The following is a 25,350-nucleotide window of genomic DNA, read 5'->3' as shown; positions in this document are numbered from 1 at the left end:
TATTCAAGCCTTCAACTAAACACCTGATATGATATTATATCTTAAATTCATATAATCTACTTCTCATTTCAATCCCACACCGCTCGGCCAACCAATATGACTCCTTAACTCTTCTTCTTTTTATTTTTGAACAATCAATCTTAACTATTAAATAATTGCATATATTATAAGCCACAAAATAACTCCTTTAATTAGGATATCAACTACATGATAATAAATTGAAAACGCATAATTTAGTCGTGTGCAAATAGTTAACATTCCCACCTCTAGGTTCATAATAGATTGGATTAGGATTGGGGACCAAATTATGGGTTTGTAATTAAGCTTCTAACCCTATAGATAAACACTAATTAGATTCTAGATGCATGACACTAAAAGAAAATTTAGTAGGTAGGAAACTATTTACTAACAATTAGGCTAATTATTCTGATAGACAATGACAAGTTGATGTTACTCGTATGCATTATAATTTGATAAAAAGATGCTATGTTGTGACACAACTATATAATATATATATATAATTATAATCATTATTATAAAGTGATAAAGTGATCGAGATACTTTGACTAATAAACTTATTAGCAACTTGTAGGCAATCAATTCGATAATTCCTGCAACTTAAACGTCATTGTTCGAAAAATATTATTTAATCCAGAAGTGATCTAGTTAATTAGCGGTTTTGTTAGACTTTTCCTCGAAAAAAAATGGCTAATTTCTTTATTACTTGTGCCTAATCCATCGTAAGCTATTTTCATTCGGCCAAACTTTAATTTAAAAACTTGAACAACTTCCTTTTCTTATAAAATTATAACGATTATTATATACATATATTTCTGTTACAAAAATTTCTGATTTATTGAAAATTTCTCAATTAATTTTCAAAACCAATTGATTACACTCCGATTTATAAATAACTCGATAAATCTTGTAGCCATTGAAATATGTCAAATTTAGAAAACTGAAGTTATATATAAAATTCATGGCCTGGCCAGATTCGACTTACTTAAAAATTGAATGAAGAATTTATTTATTTTTGTCGCAATTTTTGATTTAATGCTATGCAACAAAAGTAACTAAACAAATTAATTGTACGTTTGTGTTTTGTAATAAACGTCACCTACTTGATAGAGACTGATGAAAGTATATAATGCTACGACAATAACCGACATCACAATGCCAAGGCTGTCGGTTACTTTTCTTTCGGATGAAATTCCCCTTTGTAAAATTTGTTCCTCTTAGTCCAACCCATGTAAAAAAAAAAACAAAAAAAAACGACACAATAAAACAAAATTCGGGAAGACATAATCATATAATTATTTTCGATTTCAAGTAGCAAAATTATATTTGATCAAAAAAAGTAGCAAAATTATATTCATATGGTTTCGTTTTTTATATAATCACACTCTTACCGTTAACTTTCTTTCAAAAATATATTTAAATACTGTCTTCTTACTATTTTAAAATTTTTATTCGAATAAGTTTGAGATTGAAATGTGTAGTATTATTTTTTTCAATACAATATTTCCAACTCATTACAAACTTCCTTTTAATATATTATAAATTTTAAAAAAATAATTTTTATTCTACATATTTAACATTTAAAAAAATAAATTAATTGAAATTGGAAAAGCACCACTTACGCTTATTTATACTAGTACTAGTATATTGATATTTAAATTAAAGTAAAACATTAATTAAAAATCCCTCGGATTCGATATGTTTTATGCTCATTAATTAGACAAGTGCTCCACTTTATTTCACTTTTTCCGCTAACCTTTCAACTTTATAATGAGATTAAGGCACTACAGTAGTTTTCAACACAACTATAATCAGTTTCTAAAACACAATTCCAGAATTTTTGTGAAGCGGCTCAAATAAAATTTTCACCTATTTGCTGATAATTGAAAAATATAAGATGATATTTGATAAAATCCGGGCACTCAATTTTTATTTTTTATTTTATAAATTTAAATCTTTATGTTAACTAACAATAAATACCATCTATCACTTATTTTAGATTTATTGTCCAGAAAAAATATCGATAAGTTTGTTGTGGGATACTATGCGTCGGTTTCATGATTGTGCATGTGTATGTCACTGGTAACTGGTACCCCCTCTTACACCTTCACGTAAACGATGATTTTTTTTATGAAAAAAATTAGTGATTAAATATTAGTGATTGTATAAGCTATTTTGACTATTCGATCGAATTATTCAAAATTATTTAGTAAATTACATTGTAAATAGAAAAATTCAAATTTTAATTGAAAACTTTTCACAACATTTTTCCAAAAAATTATTTTTAGGGACAAATCGCTGTTTCAGCCCGCTGATTATCAAACACCAAATAATTTTCAGGAGCAAACCTTTAAGAAACCAAACCAAACCTCCTTGCCCTACCCACAAATAGAGAGGCTGTTTCCGTGAAAACCTCCGGCTTAATGCACAATAAATAAAATAGTGTGTGCTATAATAAGAATATAATACCTTAGCCCATGACCTTCTTCACATGGGACTTACCCAAACATTTTTGATTGGCATCTGGTAATGACTGAGCTGAACTCTTCCCATAAAACATAACACCATAACCCTCATAATCTCTGTGAGCCACGAGACCTAGTCTCAACTACTCTAATACGCCGTCTCCAATTATTCTTATTTAGTGTCATATCACCCGTGAGATTTAAGGCTCCCATGTCCAAACTTAATTGATCAGCCCATGTCCGACGAGGCCGACCCCTCTTTCTCTTACCCCGAACCGATATGTATTCTACTCTCCTAACCGGTGCTGAGTTACATTTACGCCGAACATGTCCATACCAACGTAAACATATCTCCCTTATCTTCTTAGAGATAGACTCAACACTTAAAAGACGTCGAAAAGTATCATTCGGTATATGATCTGTCATGGTGTTACCAAAGATCCAACGCAACATACGCATTTTCGCTGTCTCTAGCCTACGTTCCTGAGTCTTTCTCAAACCTTTAATAGTAATATATTATATATAATAATAAATACCAATAATAATTTAATTATCAATGAATTAACTTTTAAAACAAAAAATATATTATTATTATATATAAAAATCTTTTGGATTAACCCAACACTTTGAGGCTTAATATCAAGTTTGGCCACCAATTGTCTTGCAGCCCATAAATTTCTGTTGATCAGTGACGGCTACCTTCTTCAAGTGTCAATTTCTCAAAATCACAACCTTTGATTTATATAATTTTTTCATCTATTTAAAAAATTCTCATGCTTGTATTTCACTACTAGTACTATAAATATTAAGGCAAGGCAATACCTACCACTGATAACTCCATGCTTCCATATTTATCCCCACCATTACCACAAGCCTTCCAGAATTCCATGTGGCTTTCTTGCCATTTAACTCTCTCATTTCCTTATTCAAAGACTCAGTTTTTATGGCTTCTTGATTGCTTTCCCACCTGGGAAATCATCAAAACTTGATCTTTTTATGATCAAATTGATTTCTTGGTTGACCAACATAGATTTTTCAACTTAAGGTCACTTCTTTAAGTAGGAAACCTTGTTTTTTGATCTCATCTTAGCTCACTGCAGGTAATGATGATGTGTTCTTATGATCTCTTAATTTGTTTTGTATTTTGCATGTGTTATTAAATGGTTAAATGATTGTAGTGAGTTTATTTTTTTTGAAGTAATGGAAGTGTGAGCATCAAAAATTGTGTGCTTTTCTTTCTTTGCAGCTACACTTGCTTTTACTTTTCTCTTTTTAAATGTTTAGCCTTTTGCTGATGATAGGAGATTAATTTGGTAACAATTTTACATGATTTACTCATTAAATGATGAAATTGTTGATTTTTTATGTTTTGTTATCAGAAGTTTGTTAGTGGCTTTATTAGTAATTGTTGATGATCACCTTGTAGGTGTCTTGATTTAGATAGAAATGGGAATTGTGAATGATCTGACTAGAGAGACTCCAATTTTTCATATTCCGGTGTGGGGTTTAGTGCTGATCTTTGTGCTGGTACCGGTGATTCTCTTGGTGCTTCCGATATGTATTTCAAGAAGGAAGTCAAGGGTGGGTAGTGAAAAGCTTCCGGTTAGCCAAAACAAAGTTATGTCGAGTGAAATTAGAGATATTAGGGTGGATCACAATTCGGGTAATCAGTATGCGTATGAGGGGGATCCGAAGATCTTGATGGACAAGTACAGTGGGAGAGATCCTGATAAGTATTTGATGCATTTGGACCGGAAAAAGAATGCTGATAATAGCAGTGGTTCTGGTTCATTTATTACTACAGAGAATGGGGATTATGGTTCTGGATCAGGAGAAAAAGGGACAAGTGGTAAAAATAAGGCCTACACGCCTTCACGTCTGTTGAATAATTCTTCTCCTCTATCCGGTCTATCTGACTTTTCTCAACTTAGTTGGGGACATTGGTTTACATTGAGGGATCTACAAGTAGCAACAAATAGATTTGCGACGGATAATGTTATTGGCGAGGGTGGATATGGAGTCGTTTATCATGGACATCTGGCTAATGGATCTTCTGTAGCTGTCAAAAAACTCTTCAATAATCAGTAAGTAATGAAAAAGATCAATCTTAGTTCTGATGACACTATTTTAGTTACATTCTCATAGATTAACCTAATTTAAGCTTTCAATATTTTGTGTGCAGAGGACAAGCAGAAAAGGATTTCAAGGTTGAAGTTGAGGCCATTGGAAATGTGCGCCACAAAAATTTGGTCAGGCTTCTCGGCTACTGCATCGAGGGAACACAAAGGTACACAAAACTTCAATTTATTTGCATATGAGCAAGAATTCAATACCCATTTTTCGTGGATGAAAAACAAAACCAATCAATAGAATATTGTTATGTTCTTGATTTCATATATTTTGAATAAAGTATATAACAATTTAAGTAGAGTTATCTGGTAAATAATTCCTGCAAAAAAAAGTAGTTTCTTTTACAATACCATTGGGTGAAAGCACAGATAACTTCTTGTTATGCAGTAGCATCTGCTCTGGTGGAAATTCCTCCGGAGAAAATCAGATCTTGCTATTATGATTGCCTCTCTTAAACTGATTACCTTTAAATTCAGGATGTTGGTCTATGAGTTTGTCAGCAACGGCACATTAGACCAGTGGCTTCATGGAGATATGAGTCACCAAGGATATCTTACTTGGGAAGCTCGCATGAAAGTTGTTCTTGGCACTGCTAAGGCGTAAGTTCGTACTTGGCTTTTATGAAATTTATTTCATTGCGTACATATTTCTGCATCTTTAGCTTATTCTTAGTCAAACCTGATGCACTTGATGAAGGCTTGCGTACTTGCATGAGGCTATCGAACCCAAAATAGTGCATCGAGACATCAAGTCTGGCAATATACTACTAGATGATGACTTCAATGCTAAAATATCTGATTTTGGATTGGCCAAGTTGTTGGGGGCTGGAGAGAGTCACATTACAACCAGAGTAATGGGTACCTATGGGTAAGCATCTTGATCACATTTGTTTTTCCCTTGCAAAATTTACCAGTCTTTATTTCTGATGCTTTTTTTACCTAAAATTACAGATATGTAGCACCAGAATATGCAAATAGTGGCCTTCTGAATGAGAAGAGCGATGTTTATAGTTTCGGGGTGGTGCTTCTGGAAGCAATTACCGGAAGAGACCCAGTGGATCATGGCCGTCCAGCAGACGAGGTGTGTCCACTTGTCTGTTCTGTCAGTGTTAATTTATGTTAAATGTTCAGGTCAGGTGGTTACAAATTTCATTGCATAATAAAAGATACTCGGTGTCCGATTCTGTTTCAGGTATGGGTGGGATTAGCACTAGGATATTTAAGCACTGTATTTATGACCCCCTCAAAAAAAATTCGTGCCTAGTGCACACGGCTCCTGATCCTTACCTTATATTTTTTATAATTGACATGCTCGCCATGTGCAATACAATGCGGTTAAGGATCAGGATAAATATTTCAGAATTCAGCACGAATTATAAGTTGGTTCAGTATATAAGAAAAGTGGGTGGTCTATAATTGGACATATTTATGCTTATTGTGTTCAATCAAATTGTTCTTGTACTGCAGTACATTTTTTTTCTTAATATCATGCTCCTTGCAGGTAAATATGGTCGACTGGCTCAAGTCGATGGTTGCTAACAGACGGTCAGAAGAAGTGGCTGACCCGACAATGGAGACTAAACCGCCCAGAACTGCTCTTAAACGGGCCTTGTTGGTTGCTTTGAGGTGTGTTGATCCAGATTCTGAAACGCGACCTTCCATGAGCAAAGTTGTTAGAATGCTTGAGTCCGATGAATATCCATTACCAGCAGAGGTACCGACAAAACTCTAGTACAAAAACAGATCAGTGTTTGTTTCACAATAAATAAGTAAAAACCTTAACATCATTAAACTTTCAGGGTCGCAGACGCCACAAGAATAAAGTTGCAGCTACCGAAACAGACTGTAGAACCTCTAACACCGCCAAGTATAAAGTATATAACTTGAGGCCAGAGAACAGAGACAACCAAAGAGGATAAATTTACCAAGTTCCCTACATGCAATAAGGTGAAAGAAAATACAAGTGCCTGAAACTGACAGTAAAGACTGGTGGCCAAGCATTGTGTTAAACTGCCATTTAGTCACTTATGTTTGTTTGGTAGAATAATAGTATTTATTTTGTGCATAGTATCATCATATATATAATAGACTTTGCAAGTGCTGTTTCTATAGCGCCTTTGAAATTCCTGCTGAGAACTAAGGACGGTTTAGCAGTAATGTTCCCTAAATATATAATAAATAATTTAATTTTTAGAAAATCCTAATTCTAAATATATAATAAGTAATTCTAATTTTTTAAAAATATATGAAACTTTTGTGAAACTTTATCATCTTAAAGCAGCAATATATTTTTAATTATTTTTTAAAAGACAGCAGCAATATATTTAATTATACTCTTCTATTGTAATGATATAGAAGCACATGACGTCTCCATCTGAACAATTACATAATAGCAAATATTTGATTGAAACAAGAAGATTACAAGAGTATAAAAAATAATACAACACCGCTAGCACTTCCTCAGTTCATATGTATAATGGTTTTGTGCATTGCACCAAAAAGAATTTAAATAATCTGTTATATTTTCAAGGCCGCTAGGTACGGGATAAGTACCTCCATTACAAGAACCTATGAATACACGAGTCCGGATGCAGTTTTAGCAGGACAAACAGTTTCGGGATGGATGCTCTGGTAATGTGACTGGCTCACTAGGAGGCACTAGGAGGGCCAGCTCGAGCATTTAATAGTGGTTGGAGCGCCTTGACAACAATACTCATGTTTGGCCGGAAATCAGCTTCGTATTGTACACACAGGGCAGCGACTGCAGCCATCTGTTAGTAGCAAAAAAAGGCAAGATATGAAGTGTATTCTCAGTCATGCAAATGTTTCAACATGAAAAGACTAGTACATTATTTCTTTCATTCTTTAATGGATATCGGAAGTGTTTTATTAACAGAAGATTATTGGCATAAGGTTTATACGAGATTAATGCATGTGCAGGCCGTGGAATTTAGTAAAAAAGCGTAGACATTCCATGAAGGCAGGCAAATTAGCCAATCCCTAAATAAAATGCATTATAAACTACCTTGGCAACTGCCTTGGGCGGGTATTCCCCGCTAAGTCTTGTATCAACACACTGCTTAACCTTGTCTTCACTCAGTCTTGGAGTTGCCTAAAGAAAGCCAATCTTCAAAAGTTAGCTTAAATATAAAACAACATATAAATCCGACATGACAATAACGATATATCAGCCTCTTAAAGAATCTTAAAAGATAAAAAGAGCTGCAATGAGTACCCATGTCACTAGACTCTGCTGCCCTCGCGGTAATGTATGATCTACAGGTTTACGACCAGTCAAGAGCTCAAGTAGGACCACACCAAAGCTGTATACATCACTTTTTGAACTCAGCTGTCCAGTCATTGCATATCTGCCAGCGGAGAGTACAAACTAGAAAGTCAGAGCAATCTAAAGATGTAATAAAAACTTAACAAAATCAGGGAGAAGAACTGCAGATGAAAGTCTGATAGCGTTTCTGTAAACCTCGATCTTGAATGGGGCCAAGCACAAAAGTTTAGCTTACTATCTGTTTTTGGTTGTCAATTTTTCAGATATTATTTCCTGTTATTATATAAAGGTACTATGTAACTTGTATGATGGCAGCTAAATTAATTGCTATTATCTTGCTGAGCTGCAGCAACTCATTAAAAAGCACAAATATTTTAGGCATAGTTTTTTTTAAAAAAGATAAGATTCACAGAGCGCCTAGTTTTATGGGTAGAAGAGTTCGTAATCTTATGACATATGCTATATCCCCTAATAAAGATTAATCAGCTGAGTGGGTTCAGAAAATAATTACATTTTTGGCTCTGTTTCATCAACTGTGATCATTAGATGTGCTTTATTTTGTATCAGAAGCCTAGGTAATTGAATTCCTGCAACACCTCTTGCGCCCAGCAATTTTCAGGAAATTAGTTTCCTACCCTTAAACCGTCTAAAGGACTCATCAGTCTATTGGAAGATTTTTAGCATAAATTTTTTGCTGTTTGTGCATGGTGACCACGGAATCAATGAACACCTAAAACTATGCATTGATATGCAAAATTTATACTGATTACTAACTATTGATTGTTAATTGGACTAACAAAACTTTTTTATTCATGAAACTAAAAAGAAATCAAACATCAAATAGGAGCTTACTCAGGAGCATGATAACCAAAAGTTCCAAGAACACGAGTAGAGTGAAGACGTGCTGCCATGTCAGGTGCTTGATTTGACAGATCAAAGTCGGCAACCTTAGCTACATCATCATCAAAAAGTAAAACATTGCTGGACTTTATATTACGATGAATAGTATGAGGTTGTGCCTTCTCATGTAAGTACTCAAGTCCCTTCGCTGCCCCAACAGCAATCTTAACTCTTTGTGGCCATGACAGAACTGGACCTGGCTGAGCATCTTTGACACCTTTTCTTCCTGATGAACATATTAATAACTGTTACATTTGGGACAGAATCGAATTTGTCACTACTAGAGACACCTAACCAATAAGGTGGATATAATTCAGTTGAAGCAACTATCGACATGCCACATCTGTCTGCATGTTGAACACTAATAACATGGTTCTGAGCTTTCAGATTAGAAACAAATGCCCCCAGTGCCGAGTGTAGTTCCAACATATATGGCAAGAAGCCAATTACATAGCTGATTTCTTAGCCACTAATGACTTGAGTCCAGGCAAGAATCCAGTTACATAGCTTATTTCTTAGCCACTAATGAATGAAAGGGGTGCAGATTAATGAAGACATCCCTGATACACTTTTTACAATTATGCTTTAAGACCATAATGAACTTGAAACTACTAGGAGATAGGAATGCACAATCCAGACCTGTTCAGCCTAGAATTTAGAGTTCCTTCCTTCCTGTGTGATCTAAATGAAGAAACAGGATATTTGTTCACCTAAGGAAGCAAATGGTAATCTAATCACATGGGAACTATCTCGACCGCAACTTAACAAGAAATTTGCAGAAGATATTAGGTTTCATGTACCTTCTATTTCTATTTCTTAATAGATACTTTTCATGTCTCTCTGCTAATTGTGAGGTGTTTTTATATACACATGTCCCTAGTTTCATAGCCAAGCCAAGCGAATACATCTCTTTTTTTTATAATAAGAGGTCGAGGGTTTGAGCCTTGGTAGAACCTAGAGGCATGTCTACCTAAATTTCTGTAATTGACCATTTTCAGAAAACTTGTAAAGGAATGGTGCAATCAGTATCTTAATTTATAGTTTTATACTGATAAAGTCCTAATAAGGTTGCAGATAGTGTTAGCATGAGCCAGAGAAGCCAAGGTAACTTAAAATTATTATTTCTTAAGAAAACAGTAAATGCTTCCCAATCATTTACAAAATACAATCTAAATATGTTCAAGTTAGGTCTTTGAATCTAGAGTCACTTCCACAACATTTAGGCCCAGGATTTCTTATCAGTACCAGTTGGTAGGATAAGAAACGCTTCAAGCAAGCCAAAGATTTAGCAGCACCAGTTGCTAGGACAAGACTAAATTTCACAGATGTTCAACAAGGTAAAAACTGATATAGCTTACCATGAAGAATATCATGAAGGGATCCATTTGAAGCAAACTCATAGGCAAGCACACGAAGACCTCCGTCCACACAATAGCCAAGTAGCTCCACAACATTATCATGCTTTAGCCTTGATACCATAGAAACCTATAATAGTGAAAACAGAACAGCGGAACATTTGAATAACAGTTGTATTTTTTATGGGATTACTATCAGAAAGCATTTGAGATTGTTGAAAACCTGTGCTAAGAATTCTTGGTCTGGTTGCTTACTGGAGTCTAATTTTTTTATTGCTGCAGCCTGTCCATTTTTCAAGACTCCGTGATATACTCTTCCATATGATCCCTCACCAATTAAAGCCTTTGTACCAAAGTTGTCTGTTATATCTTTCAACTCATCCACTTGAAGTGCGGAGACATTTATAGGCTGTACATCAATTGTCTGTGTGTCTTTTGGTACTGTCTCTCTGGCACGATAAGCTCCATTATTACCTACAATATAGTTTCACATTGAGTTAGCAAAAGTAACATGTTCAATTATATAATACTATATAATACTAATATCTGTGCATAAGGTGCTGCTTTACGTAACAGTCGAAGCAGCAATACAAACCAATATCTCCGCCAACAGAAAACATATTTTAGTGATAGCAGAGCATCTGTACTTTCCAAGTTGATTCACAGAATTTTTTTAGAATATTAAGTAGGGCTCAAGTAATTTAGAGAATCATTATATAAAAAACACCTGCTGCATGATTTGTCATAGGTCCATTATCAGCAGTCTTTTGCATATCATCTTCTGGGCAACAGCCAAAGCAGCTCATGATTGCTTTTCTTGAGTAGTGACTGAAAATAAAATATAGATAAGGCATTTAGCTAGTATTTAGTAGTTGGGCAATTAAGTAAGATATATATCTGTTATCTTGTATATCAGCAAATATTAAAGTAAATATCTCTGATCTTACTTAGCAAAAAAATTAAAAAAATCTCTGATCTTGTATATCAGGCAGACGTTATGATTATCCTTCTATTCCTCTCAGTCCTATTTTTATTAACCACAATGACACATAAACTTAAGGTGCTACAACCACTACTTAAACATGTGAAATATGAGCAACTTTATCACAGCGAAGCTTATGACTGGTTCTACAAACAGATGGATTTGTGGATAAATGATAGTGATGCTTATGCACATAGTGGTACTATGTTAAACAATTTTTTTTATTAAATTTAAGTTGATGTCTTGTAAGAAATCGAGAAAATAATATTACTCCAAGTTTGACAAAGCCATCTACTTTGTTATAACTAGTAGTTCCTACTCAAACATTTGGTTATGTTTCCCATCTTGGAGTTATACGAATTAAAAAGGTTTTCATAGTTTTTACCCGGATCAAAAAGTCATTAAAGTTAACTACCATAAATTTTAACTTATGCTCTCAACTGGAGAAAAAATTCCCTCCTACAAAAGTAAAACTGAATGAATTCTATCATCTATTAATCCGTAATAAAATATAGATAGATATAGCAATAGTTGCTTATGGGAATTATAATTCCAGTGCAGCAAGGGCAAACACTACAACACAAAAATGATACTATTATCTCTTGTTTAAAAGTGGTAAGCAGACTTGTTTCTAACTCCTGTAAATCACGAAACTATGTAACAAAGAACCTGACCACTCCCAACTCGGACTTAATAAGTACAGAAAACAATTGACTATGTTGCTTCAATTCAGATTTCGGACTACTAGTTAAAACCATGACATCCAAAACGTAAAGCTCCAGCTACCCTTTACCAAATTAACAAAAGAAATAGAATAAAAAAACATTTTCATTGCAATAGCAGGAGCAATAGATTTGCAATTTTTACCTCATCATCCAAATCTTTGAACATCAAAATTGACTTTTTAGGTAACAAGAAGAACCAACAAAGACCAAATTCTATTACATAATATGGCAGTTCACAAACCAAAAAAAAAAACACCAAAATTACAATCCATAATTCTATCTGACAACACATAAATCTCCTAAACAACAATAACAGAAATTCACCTCAACATCAAACAAACACTTTCACTTCATCACAAAAGCAAAAAAAATCCAATCTTTAGTCCAAAGAAGACTTTTTTCAGATACAAAAAAGTGAAATTCACCAAAATTCAACAAGGGTATACCATATTACAACAATCTAACAAAAACCCACAACCCTTTAACTAAAATCAAGCTTAAAACTCCAGGGTTTGTCAAAAACTCAACCAAATTCAACAAAAATGAAAGAACTAAAGCAGCCCTTTTGGGCATGAAGCTCACCTGGTCTTTGACAGTTAATGAATCAAAGAGGTTCTTAAAATTTGATGTATCTATAATCTAGATAACTTTATGTGAAAGCAAAGCGCGTAGGCTAAATTAAAAAGAGAAGAACATGCAAATAATGAGAATAAATGCATAAAGAAGGAGTTGTTAACTACTAACAGTAGTTGCCTTTTGTTCTTCCCTCCCTTTACTTTGACTTGTGATTATCAAGACAGGTTGGTCTAATTTTATGTTTTATATAGTGTGTTGTGTGTGTGTAAATCCAGCTTTGCAAGAATATTTTTGTCCAAAACTAGAGAATACTTTGCTTTTGTCATAAAATAGTGATTTTGTCTGATCACAATAATTATGTTTCAGAATTTTTCGATATTATTAGTATGTAGAATTTTACAATAATGCAGTTTGGATATTTATTTATGGTATTAAAAATGTTTATATTACTTGGAAAAGAAAATGAATAAAATAATGAGATTGATTAATATTTAATATACAAAATGAGTGTATCATAGAAAATGAATAAATATATTTAATTTTTATATTATATAATGCTATTATTTTGAATAAGTTTTAAATATAAATATAAGGACACAGGTAAATAAATTATTAGAGAGGGAGTATTTTATTTTTAAGTGAAAGTCTCCTCTCGAGTTCTTGGTTTGCCTTGTGATATTAAAATCAAACCCACCTGCCGCTTTATTGAACTTAAACTTGTAATGTACTTATACTGCTCTCCTGCCAACTTTTTGTCAAAGATATATATTTAAAAAATTAAATATTAAATATTAGTGATTCAATATAATTTTTAATAAAATATTTTTCTTAAGTTTATAATTATTTGAATATATATAAGATTTTCAGTCAAATTTTGATAAGTATGTTCGTCAAAATTAAATAGAAACAAAACAGATAAATCTGTTAGAGAATTAATTAAAATTTTGCGACACACTTTTGATATAACATACAACAAAATGGGGTTTAGCATGTCAATTTATGCGTTGGGTTTTTGAGATTAGGGAAAAAAAACCTAAAAGAAAAAGAATTCTGAAATACCATATTGGAATGTCGAAAATTTGACTCTTTTAGTTTTTATTTTCTTCTGATCATAAGAGAAAAAAGAATAATTTAGACGAAACAGAGTTTTTAAAGATTCTTTTATATAATATAAAGATATTGAAATAAAAAATAGTTTTGGAATTTTCTTTTAATATGTACAATTAAAAAATATATTTTACTTTTAGTATTATAATTTAAAATTTCAAAAATATTAGAAAAATAAAACAAACTTATGTGAAAGGAGTACAATCAACCTCTGACTTTCCCTTAATGTTAAAAATATTGATATCTTCATGGTCTTCTTATTCATACGATTTTGCGGTTTCACTGGTACATTACTCTCTTTTTTTAAGTGTGAAACATGCAGTGTTGCATCAAAATATCCTCTCTCCCTCTCAAAGGAGGTGACCGAGCCGTGATCAAGGGTTGAACTTATGTCGAGTACTCGAAATATATATATCAGAAGAAAGATGAGTGCATGATGATTATAGAGGCGATTTGGATTAATTTTAAAAAAGTAGCTTCTGACTTAAATTAAATAAGTGGAATAAAATGACAAGTAAATAAATTAATAATATATTTAGAAATGAATAATATTCTTAATTTTTTTAAATTATTCTAATTTATTTACAAAAACAGGTGGAGAAAAGATGAAGTGGCTTGTGCTTCTGCTAAACAGGCCCATTATATAGAAAAGGGCATTTGAGAGGTCTATATACCAAGAGAAAGAGTCCATATCACTTGTCCTCTTTTTTAAGATTAAATATTATCTAGAAAAATATATAATGTGCATTATTTTGTAAATAAGAAGTTAATTTTTAAAGATTAGTCATACCAACTACTTTTTAAGTAATTATGTCCAAAGAAATCTACTTTTACATATAATTTTTCTCCAGAATAAATTTTTATTTTGAAAAACTCAGTTTAACATCCTAAATGATACGTATAACTCTCATTTCTTTATACGGATATTCAGATCTGTGAATGAAGATAACTAACGAAATAATTTCGTAGTACAATATATACAATACATTCTTTCATATTTATATTATCTATCTATTCCAAATAAAATGATTACGGAATTACTATTATATTTTTATTTAACAAATAATAATATAAATATAATTGTTTTTATAATAAATATTAAAAGTCAATTATATTTTATTGTTGTTGTATGAGGTGACCTCTGTACTCACGCCATTATCCCAAAACTACAATCAGAGAACTACAAATTACATTCAAAACGATAATGCATAATCGACCAATCTCGTGACATGCTTTTGTTTTCAATTATAATTTTTAAATAATATTATATTGATGTGTATATATATAGTCCAATTCCAATACAAATCAAACTACCCTGCAAACTAAAAATTCTATTTTTAATCACTATTTTAAACGGTATAAATCATTGTTTTGTACATTATAGATCACCGGTGGCGGAACCAGAGGGGGGCTAGGGGATGCTAGAGCCCCCCCTAACCTTGAAAAAACAGTGTATATTTTTTTTTAGCCCCCGCTGAATTATTCATGTCAATATAATTTAGGGTAAGCGAGTCAAGATATGCCTTATAACATGTCCTAAGTCATAATTTAGGACATTTGATAAAAAATGTTGATCCAAAAATATCCTAGTGATGCCTTATATCATTAGGACAACTTTTTGAAGCCTTATTTATAAGGTACCTCTCTCTTCTTACTCTATCCTATATATTATGATAAATTCTTATACATACTCTCTTTCTCTCTTTGCTTTGAACTTGCTCTTAGTCTAAAGAGAGTCAAGCCTAAAGAATACATTCAAACATACACTTGGAAAGGAATAACGAATATCTTATCACGCCACACATGGAGAAGAAGGCATCTTTGAAAGGAATAGCGAATAGCCATGTCACTTGGAACTAGTTTCTTACGCTTTTTCAGAGGTCTACAACCATGATGTGGCGTAAAAAAATCGCTATTCTATAAGTAAATTTTTTTTTCCCCCGACGCTACTGCTTACTACTGTATATATGTTAATGCACTATGACCAACGTTCTTTTTGAGGCCTTTTAACCAATCAATACTTGCAACTTAGAGAGATGGTCGTCTCTCTTTGATGAATGTGGTATCGAGATTCGGTATTCAAATTTCAATCAGTCCTTTACAATCTCACTTACTTTCAAATTTGAGCCCCCCCTAAATTTCATTCCTGGTTCCGCCACTGATCACTATATTATATATGACATATCTCTTAAATATAAATACATACATATACATGTAATGACCATCATTTTCACCCAGACTGTAATAACGGGCCTCTTATCCCATTACAACCCATTTTTATGTCTTGTCACTATCATCAATAATCACACACACTTTCCATCATAACTTACCAAAACTAACGACTACTTACCACCATTATACACCTTCTCCTAAGACTTCTTACCGTCAAGAACCTTTATACGATTGAAATTGATCATTTATAATCAATTACCAATAGCTCAGGTAGGTCAATTTTCTCAGTTTTGTATAATAAAAATCGTTGTTTATATACAATATAAAACAGTGATTAATGCAGTATAAATTAGTGATTTCCGTAGTTATAAATAATGGTTGGTTTGTATTTGATCATTTATGATTGATTACCAATAGTTTAGGTAAGTAGATTTTCTCAATTTTGTATAATAAAAATCACAGTTTATATACCGTATAAAACAGTGATTAATTCAATATAAATTAGTGATTTCTGTAGTTATAATTAGTGTTGAGAAACTGAGTTTTAGTTTGTATTTAAAGAATATTTTGTATTTAATCAGTAGCCCATGGTTATAAATAGTGGTTGTCAAATCTGTTTTTGATTTGTATTTGATCAATTGTCAATATATATATTTTTTATTTTGAAAAATCGGTGTATACTTGTATGGACTTTTATGCTAATTTATTATATAATAATTGATATATTTATAAAATGGTCGAATATTAATTTATCGAAATTTAGTTCAAAACTTGAATATCTTATTTTTGATAACTCATGATGATTTTTATATAAAAATATATTGTTGATCCTTATCAAGAAACTCTGTTTTCAAAACAAATTAATGCGGTGTACGTAATTTTTTTGACTTTATCGTCATATATCGTCATATAGATAAACGAATACGCTCAGCGATTCATCTATTTAATTTGATTTAATTTTATTATATATTGAATTTTCGTCAAGGATCCAGTTTTAACTAATCAACCTATAAACCTGTAAAAATTATAAATTTAATTTCATATCACAAAAATAAATTAAAATTTTATATTCAAATAAAGCATATTTTGAAGTAAACTATCTTCTTGTTAGTCATGTATTAATTTTTCAAGAACTAAATGGACTATTTTCTTCATACAAGTGCAGATTATATATGATTGATAAAAATAATTTTTGATGTATTTTTGGTGACCACGTTAGAAAGTTAAGCTATAAACTAGCCAAGAAGAGAAAAAAAATAAAATTTAAGTTATATGAAATATAGATAGATATATTACATTAAAAATAATTCGAGTCTCCATCACTTCTTACCTTTTTCATTTCGGTTTCTCCCCGAACTTGCTCGCCCCTTTTCTTTATCTTTATTTAGGTGGACTCGCCGGAATATTCTCTTTCCGGCAGCTTCTCTGTCACCGGATCCAACATCTTTACTGCCTCTTTTCGCCAAGCTCCCTTCTACTGTAATTTTGTCTCTATAAACTCTTTTACTACCTATAATTTACTGTTTTTCATTTTTAGCTTGATTTTTAATTATGAGTATTTGATGTTGAATTTGTTAAAGTTGGAAGCTTTTTGTGTTTTTAAGAGGCGGGTCAGTGGTTGAATGGGCTAATTTGTTGTGATTTCATGTGGGTTGTGGTGTCTTGGATCCATGAAATTGTCGGTGCACTGATTATTTGATGTTTGGGGAGTTTGAAAATTTGATCAGAAGGTGTTTGTGTTTGTTTAAACTGAGTATGTTGGTGTTCTTTGATAGTTAATGTGCTATGTACATGTGTATGTGTATGTAAGTGTTGTGTGTGGATTTTCTTGGGCTAGAATTTCGTAAATTTGTGAATTTATGGTTGTTGAGAGTTTTTGTTAAAATTTAAGTGATGGAGGCTAAGTTGAGGGACAAAGGTCCTCAAATTTTTGGCTCGGATGCAAAGGCGGTTGGGAAGAAGAAAATGGAGTGGGATTTGAATGATTGGAGATGGGATGGTGATATGTTTAGAGCAGCTCCATTGAATTCGAATCCGTCGGATTGTAGGGGTAAGCAGTTGTTTCCTAGTGGATCAGGCATGGCTCCGGTTGTGAATTTGTCTAATAATTCAAGCTCTTGCTCGGAGGAAACTACTAATGAGAGAGAGAAGCGCGAATTGGAGAAACGGAGAAGGGTTGTGTTGGTTGAAGATGAAGAGATGAATGATGAAGTTGGGTCACCTAGTTTGACGCTTGGAGGACAAGTGTACCCTATAACAACTGAAGGAGACAGAGAGAATTGGGTCGAAAAGAATGGAAAGAAAACCAAGACTGCAGATGGGGCTACACCACGACGTCCGGTTTGTCAGGTGGAGGATTGCCGAGCTGATTTGAGTAGTGCAAAAGATTATCACAGACGGCATAAAGTGTGTGATGTGCACTCAAAAGCTAATAGTGCATTGGTTAAAAATGTGATGCAGAGGTTTTGCCAGCAATGCAGCAGGTAGTGTTTACAGATACTAAATATTTAATGCTTTTGTACAAGAATATCGGTCTGTAACTAGCATTTCATCATTGCAGTGAGATGCATTTTTGTTTGATGTATTTTGCATATCTGCTGCAAATTTAGTTAAAATGGATTGATATAGTTGAGCCTTTTATAGATGTATAATTGGGTTGTGTATACTTTTCCTTCTGAATGTAATAACTTCATATTAAAAAAATTGATTTTACTTGGGTAAACGTGTGGCAGGTTTCATACTCTTCAAGAGTTTGATGAAGGTAAAAGAAGTTGTCGCAGGCGTTTAGCAGGCCATAATAGACGGAGAAGGAAGACACATCCTGAAAATGCAACTAATGCAGTCAACTCGAATGAGGAGCAGAGTAGTAGTTACTTGTTGATAAGTCTGCTCAGAATTCTGTCCAATGTACACTGTAAGAAGCTACGTTTATGCTTTTATGGAAACCTTTGTATGCTTTAAGAGTCTGTTTTGGTCTAAGATGAATATAAAAATTTAATGTTGTTATATGCTATCAACGAACTCTGAGAGTTAGGCAAAAAGACTCTTGCATTCACAAAGTCAAAGAGACAAGTAAACGGAAGGGATAGTGTATTTCTGAGTGCAATACACAGGTTCTCATAGCATGTATTATGTTTAAGAGTTCAATATTTGCCTTTGGATTTGGGCTGCATATTCTTATATCTATTAATATGGTTGTTAGTCTGCATCCATTGTTCTGCAATGATTAATATCTTTTACTTAATTATCATCTTTGTTTTCTGTGAATTACAGCTAATAGCTCCGATCAAACAAAGGATAATGATTTGCTGTCTCAATTATTGTCAAGCCTTGCTAGTCGTGCTGGTACAATCAATCAAAGCAACTTCCATAGACAGCCCAATGAATCTCAAGATTTACAAGATGCTGCTGCATCTATTAGGACTCAAGGACAGGTATGAAAGATGAATTCAAACAACTTTGTGATCAAGTTAGTATGTTCAGTTTATAGCATAACGTTTAAGTGTTTAAGCTGCTTCTCAGAGTTCTTCTAGACCTACTGGACAAAGTTCTGCTGTACCTGCATATGGATTGACCCAAAAACAAGAAAATATAGATGTTGCTCATGATGAAAATTTGATGGCTCAAAAATCCAGTGCCCTAATTCCTATGGAAGGTGGCGTTCCAGCGAAAGCCAATTTGCACACTTCAGTAGGGAGGATGAAGCTGTGTAACATAGACCTAAATAATGCTTATGATGATACTGAAGACTGCATGGAGAATATGGAGCACTTTGATGCACCTGTTAATGTAGCATCACATCAAGACTCCCACAAGGCAAGCCCGCCTCAAACAAGTGGGAACTCGGGCTCCACATCTACTCAGTCTCCATCTAGTTCCAGTGAAGAGGTCTCTGTATTTCCATCAATTTGTACCTGCACTTTTTCTGTTAGTGGTATCATTTTACGAGCAAAACAACGTATGCTTATTGTTCTAAGTTATGTCTCTATACACACGAGAACTTGTCATGACGTGTACCGACTTCAGAAAAAAGCTAATCGTTAGTGGCTTGGTCCAGTGTCAGCGTGCCTGAAGACTACTGTATTATTTAGTCGTAGACCAACAATGTTTAATACTCTGCGAAGAGAATAGGTCTCCTAGGGGCCACCTACTAATCTTATGCTTTGAGTTGAGTTCTTGGTTAGGATCAGTGCCGTTTGAAATACATGGGGCTGCTGAAGTGTTTTGAATTTTAAAAGTTGTATGATTTTGATTCTTGTATACATTGATAGTATAACTTATATATATATTTTTTAGATTACAGGGATATATATATTTATTATTTCCCTAAAAAGAATTTCCGATTATCATATTGTTTATATAATATAGACATTTGGTGAGTGCATTAAGGCAACATGATGATGCTAAACTATTACCTTTATATAAGATCAGCCATGCAATTATTTATATGATTTTGGGTTTGAAGCTGAAGCTTATTCTTACATATATGTATCAACTGGTTTCAGAGCCGCAACGACCGGATTGTTTTCAAGCTCTTTGGACAGGATCCGAGTGGAATCCCATCAGACCTGCGAAATCAGGCATGTTAATCTCCAAGGACAGCTACACCATTACTTTGAAACACTACTATCTCCTTATTGCTTATGTAAATTCTATGGATTTATTACTTTTGGCAGCTTTTGGCCTGGTTAGCGAATACTCCTACAGACATTGAGAGCTACATCAGACCCGGATGTATCATATTAACTGTCTATCTTCGAATGGAAAATTCCAGTTGGGAAGAGGTATATTCTTTACTTGCTAATTGGGAAGAGATATACTGAGGCTACGAGCTTTGTTTAGCTTATTTTGGTTAGGGTTGTATTTAAAAAATGAAAAACATCGAGTTTTAGTGTCACTGGTCTTTTAGTTCAGCTCATGATGTGCTTGAAACATTGGCTGTTTGTAGTGTCACTGGTCTTAATATATTCTGTTATTGAATGCAAAGTGTAATTTAGGTATTGAACTCTGCTTGAGTTTTTTCGTATATATGTAGGTCCGTTTAATTGTTTGGCTCTATAAGTTCTTACAGAGTAGCAGGTACTAATTTTATTGCCTACTGTGTAGCTTTGTTGTGATCTGAAATCCAGTTTAAGGAAGCTTTTGGATTCATCATCGGACTCCTTTTGGAAAACAGGATGGATTTATACCAGGGTGCGGCATCGTATAGCATTTGCATATGATGGTTTGTCTCTGTTCTTAATTTTCTAGCATTGAGTCTTTGTATTCCTATACATATTTGGTGTATTTAGATTTAGTTAGATGGGTAATACTTGCTTGAAATATGCAGGTCAGGTTCTGCTAGACACACACATACCATCAGAAAGTGACAAAAACTGCAAAATCATAAGCGTAAAGCCGCTTGCAGTTTCTGTATCTGAGGAAGTAAAGTTTTTAGTTAAAGGCTATAACATATCCAGTTCAAACACAAGGTATCATCTTCTTCTTTTTGTATGCATATTGAGTTATCGCTTTTTCTTAAAGACATTACACTGAGTATAGTTGCCATCTTATGACCTTGAGAACTATATGGTTTTGTTATAAGACAGATGCTTAGCTAATAGCTATATACTTCTATTTAGGTTTCTCTGTGCACTTGAGGGAAAGTATCTGGTCCAGCAAGATTCTTCTGTTTTGATGGATAGAGATGCTTCATTAAGTAATCATCAGGAGGAGATGCAGTCCATTAGTTTTTCATGCTCTATACCAGAGGTTATTGGGAGAGGATTTGTTGAGGTGATGTCATTACCTTTTTCTGTCCTACAAAAAATAATGTTGTGTGAGCACTTCAACTTAGCGATGCCGACATTTCCTAAACACTTGATATGTCATGCAAGCAAGTTGCTAGTTATTGTTGGTTAATCCCCTATTCTGTTGTGTTTCTGCGTGTATACTGAAACATTGCCTGGTCAAATGATGTTCATGAGTCAAAAAGTGCGCATTCCAACTTCAATACATAATTATTACTTTCTTACACTATCTCTTATTAAACTTTATGGGCAACTGTTGTGATCTTCTTTTGTTCTTGATTGTTGAAGCAGTTGTATGTTTCTCCTTGCCTTCTGGAGTCTAAGCATTATAGTTTTGTGGTCTCAATAATTCTTTTGCAAATAAATATTATGCAAACTTAGCAACCATTTGGTACTCATTTTTGCTTCTCCCTCTATTTCCATGTTCCTTGCTTAACAAGTTTTGCTGGTTGTCAATTTTAGGTGAGGGAGCTCCTTTGCAATATATAACAACATTATTTTGTGTAGGCTTGTTTTTTAAAATTGTACTATTCATTGCTCTGGGGCCACTGTAAAGTAAACTCCTAGCATGTAACTGTCTTGTTTTATAACTAAGATACCAAGTTACACATTTCAAAAGTGTTTTAAAACCCTGAAACATTTGTATATGACTTGCACCTCATTTTCTACCACAATTGCTAACTGATTATGATTCCAATAGGTTGAGGACCAGAGTCTTAGCAGTAGCTTCTTTCCCTTTATAGTTGTGGAGCCAGATGTTTGCTCTGAAATTCGTACACTAGAGAGCATCATAGAAGCTTCTGAAGCTGCTATTGGAGTGAAAGGCAAGACAGAAAAATCTGAAGCCAGTACCGTAGCTTTAGACTTTGTACATGAATTGGGTTGGCTTCTTCACAGAAATCAATTGAAGTTTAGACTGGGCCTCATGGATCCTTACCAGGATTTATTCCCATTCAAACGGTTTAGGTGTATCATGGAGTTCTCTCTGGACCATGGTTGGTGTGCTGTAGTTAAGAAGCTTTTGGGAATTCTTTTTGGAGGTACTGTAGATGCAGGAGAGCACTCTTCTGTTGAACGTGCAGTGTTGGAGATTGGTCTCCTTCACAGAGCTGTGCGGCAAAATTGCAGGCTGATGGTTGAAGCTCTTCTGAATTATCGGCCTGAAAACGTTGTAGATAAAGCTGGATCTGATCGGAAGCAAACTGTTGCAGGTCATTACCTATTCAGACCTGATGCAGTTGGTCCTATGGGATTGACTCCTCTTCACATAGCAGCCGGTAAAGATGGTTCTGAGAGCGTATTGGATGCATTGACTGATGATCCTCAATCGGTATTTCTCTCCTTTATATTTACTGTGTTATTTAGCTTACAGAATGCATTTGATCTTCTATGCCTTGCTTAGAAATGAATGGATATTGTACAACCTTACAATAAGATAACTTGTATTTCAAAAAAAAAGACAAAGTATAATATAATATGAGACGTAGATTGATGAAGGAGTCTTTCTTTGAATAGGTCAAACTTATTATGCTGTTTTTTTGAAAAAGCTATTGTTTAAAACAAGAGTTCTTACCTACTTACATTTGAGGCATTTTCAGCAAGTTGTCAGTTGTCTCATTCATCCTTCCATTAAATCTTAAGAAGATATATTTACAAATTAAGATTTTTTTTATTCTTGCTAATCTGTTATTATGTTTGTCAGGTGGGAATTGAAGCATGGAAAAATTCCCGTGATTCTACAGGGTTGACACCTTATGACTATGCATGCCAACGTGGTCATCATTCCTACATCCATATCGTCCAAACAAAAATAAAAAAGAAGTCGGAAAATAGACAAGTAGTCATCGACATCCCCAGCAGCCTTCTAGATTTTAACAAGAATTCGAAAGCGGCAGATGATCTCAAGTCCACAAAAGTTGGTAGCCTTGAAACAGAGAAGTATGCGATGAAACTTGCCCAGAAACAGTGTGGTTTATGTGATCAGAAACTGGTCTATGGCAACTTTAGAACATCTTTAGCATTCTGTCGTCCAGCACTGCTATCAATGGTTGCTATCGCTGCTGTTTGTGTTTGTGTCGCCTTGCTCTTTAAAAGCTCACCGGAGGTTCTGTATGTGTTCCAGCCCTTCAGATGGGAACTTGTCAAGTATGGATCGAGCTAAGAAGTAGGTTTTATGCCGCAAATGTTACTGCTAAAAAGTGTGATTTACTTTTTATATACACCGCCAGCTTAGAAATAAGTTTAAATTGTGCAGACTTGTTTTACTTTAGACTCCAGTTGAGAGTTCTGTCTATGTGTATGTGTATGTATCCCGACTTGGTTCCAGACTTCTAATACATAATAGCGAAACTTATATATAGCAATTCAGGTGCTCGGTGATTACCCTTTATTGTTGTTTTTGTAAGGGGTGGATACGTTTGTTTATATATGAGGCTTGGTCACCAAATGAGCTCGGCTGGCTAAATTTGATCAACCTGGCTCGGCCCGACTCGGACCGACTGGTTGGCAACTGGCCCGACACGGACCGGCTGGTTGGCCGCCACTAGTCGCAGCTTTTTCTTACTCCTATCTGAGTCTAGTAATCCTGAATGTGTTGTTTTTGTGATTTTTCAGACCAAGTAAAGTGGCGCTTGGCAGTTAAGCACAGAGCATGAGTACCAAAAAAAATTGAAGTCAGAACAATACAATCCGTTATGAATTTTTCTACTACTACGGATAGGATTCTGCCAATCCAATATAAATCTTCTGTTTTTTTCCTTATATGAATCGGATTTTACAAGTATTCTATCAATCTAATATAAATCTTCTGGTTCTTTTTCTATTATGAATATGATTTTCTTAACCAGATTTCTATCTATATATACTACAAGACATTACTCATTCAATCATTGTTATTTCTGCAAGTTCAAATTTAAGGTTTGTAACTTTGATCTCTTGTATAATTAACTTCTTGTTGTAAATTTGATCTCTTGTTTTAATTAACTTCTTGCTTATTTCATAAATATGATAATCAGTGTAGTTTAGCTAATGTATTTATGTATTAGTTTGTGTACTTGATCGTAAGTTCCAGTAATAAAATCAGTGATCCCAACAGAGCAAATTTTTGTCCATGCGAGGACTTACTTTCTTTGAATATGTCTATGTAGTTGCAACTTAATTTTGGTTATATTTTGTGTTTGCTCATGTCTTTTGTAGTATTAGGGATTAAATTTATGTTAATAATTATCTGTATACTTACTCGACTTAATATACGATGTGCTAGTATTTGATAATAAAAAAATTAATCTTATCCAATGATATGTGATATTCATGCAGATGGGTTCTACGGGGAGATTCAAGAAATTGCAGTACACGAGACTAGAGATGTTGGAACTGAATTCTTGTTCTCCTGTTGAAAATAAAAATGCAGATGTTGCTCAATATTCTGTTGTTGATGGAGATAAGAATCTGCATGAAGAATTTCTAGGGGATAGAGTTGTTGATGACTCGGATTTAATTAAAGCATGTCGATCATGTTTTAATTCTGTGCCAACAAGGCCAAGAACTCATCGAGTTGTTGTCGGGATTTTGACTGCTGACCCTGAAGATAGTGTGTATTATTTTCGAAATACTAAGCTAATTGTAGATGAAAAGAATTTGAGTACTCAGATGATTGTAGATGGGAAGAATTTAGGTACGGAAGATGGTGGGGAAAATTTGTGTAGTACTCAATTGATTGTAGATGAAAAGATTTTAGACGCCGGAAATAACTTGTGTAGTACTCAGATTATTATAGACGGAAAGAATTTAAGCGCAGAAGATGGCAGGGACAATTTGTGCGATTCTCAGATGATGGTAGACGAAAAT

At 33.7% G+C, this 25,350-nt stretch overlaps 3 protein-coding genes across 4 annotated transcripts; 2 read left to right on the top strand and 1 right to left on the bottom strand.

Annotated features, from left to right (window-relative positions):
- The first annotated feature begins 3,284 nt into the window (after nucleotides 1-3,284).
- Nucleotides 3,285-6,810, top strand: LOC108199428 (probable receptor-like protein kinase At5g18500). Its single transcript, XM_017367235.2, has 8 exons — nucleotides 3,285-3,583; nucleotides 3,910-4,567; nucleotides 4,666-4,770; nucleotides 5,090-5,212; nucleotides 5,310-5,480; nucleotides 5,564-5,693; nucleotides 6,114-6,326; nucleotides 6,412-6,810. The coding sequence occupies exons 2-8, from the start codon at nucleotides 3,930-3,932 to the stop codon at nucleotides 6,529-6,531; spliced, it is 1,500 nt and encodes a 499-aa protein (XP_017222724.1). The 5' UTR covers nucleotides 3,285-3,583; nucleotides 3,910-3,929; the 3' UTR covers nucleotides 6,532-6,810.
- A 184-nt stretch (nucleotides 6,811-6,994) lies between these two features.
- On the bottom strand, nucleotides 6,995-12,738 carry LOC108199429 (pto-interacting protein 1-like). 2 transcript variants are annotated; one of them, XM_017367236.2, is made up of 8 exons: nucleotides 12,605-12,738; nucleotides 10,881-10,981; nucleotides 10,377-10,627; nucleotides 10,157-10,283; nucleotides 8,751-9,024; nucleotides 7,848-7,980; nucleotides 7,638-7,724; nucleotides 6,995-7,383 (listed from the first exon to the last, which is right to left on the bottom strand). In XM_017367236.2, exons 2-8 carry the CDS (start codon nucleotides 10,957-10,959, stop codon nucleotides 7,261-7,263), a joined length of 1,074 nt encoding a protein of 357 aa, XP_017222725.1. In that variant the 5' UTR covers nucleotides 10,960-10,981; nucleotides 12,605-12,738; the 3' UTR covers nucleotides 6,995-7,260. The 2 variants fall into 2 exon arrangements, with proteins under 2 accessions (XP_017222725.1, XP_017222726.1); XM_017367237.2 differs by having other exon boundaries at nucleotides 12,443-12,652.
- Nucleotides 12,739-17,006: 4,268 nt separating this feature from the next.
- Nucleotides 17,007-23,867, top strand: LOC108199352 (squamosa promoter-binding-like protein 1). The gene is made up of 11 exons (XM_064083532.1): nucleotides 17,007-18,198; nucleotides 18,448-18,629; nucleotides 18,989-19,149; nucleotides 19,238-19,603; nucleotides 20,221-20,295; nucleotides 20,392-20,499; nucleotides 20,822-20,939; nucleotides 21,045-21,186; nucleotides 21,337-21,490; nucleotides 22,205-22,834; nucleotides 23,207-23,867. Exons 1-11 carry the CDS (start codon nucleotides 17,609-17,611, stop codon nucleotides 23,663-23,665), a joined length of 2,985 nt encoding a protein of 994 aa, XP_063939602.1. The 5' UTR covers nucleotides 17,007-17,608; the 3' UTR covers nucleotides 23,666-23,867.
- The last annotated feature ends 1,483 nt before the right edge of the window (nucleotides 23,868-25,350 follow it).

This window comes from Daucus carota, chromosome 8 (assembly GCF_001625215.2).
Source record: "Daucus carota subsp. sativus chromosome 8, DH1 v3.0, whole genome shotgun sequence".
NCBI lineage: Eukaryota > Viridiplantae > Streptophyta > Magnoliopsida > Apiales > Apiaceae > Daucus > Daucus carota.
Note: the sequence above shows the minus strand (reverse complement) of the source record. Positions and strands in the feature narration are given on the sequence as shown.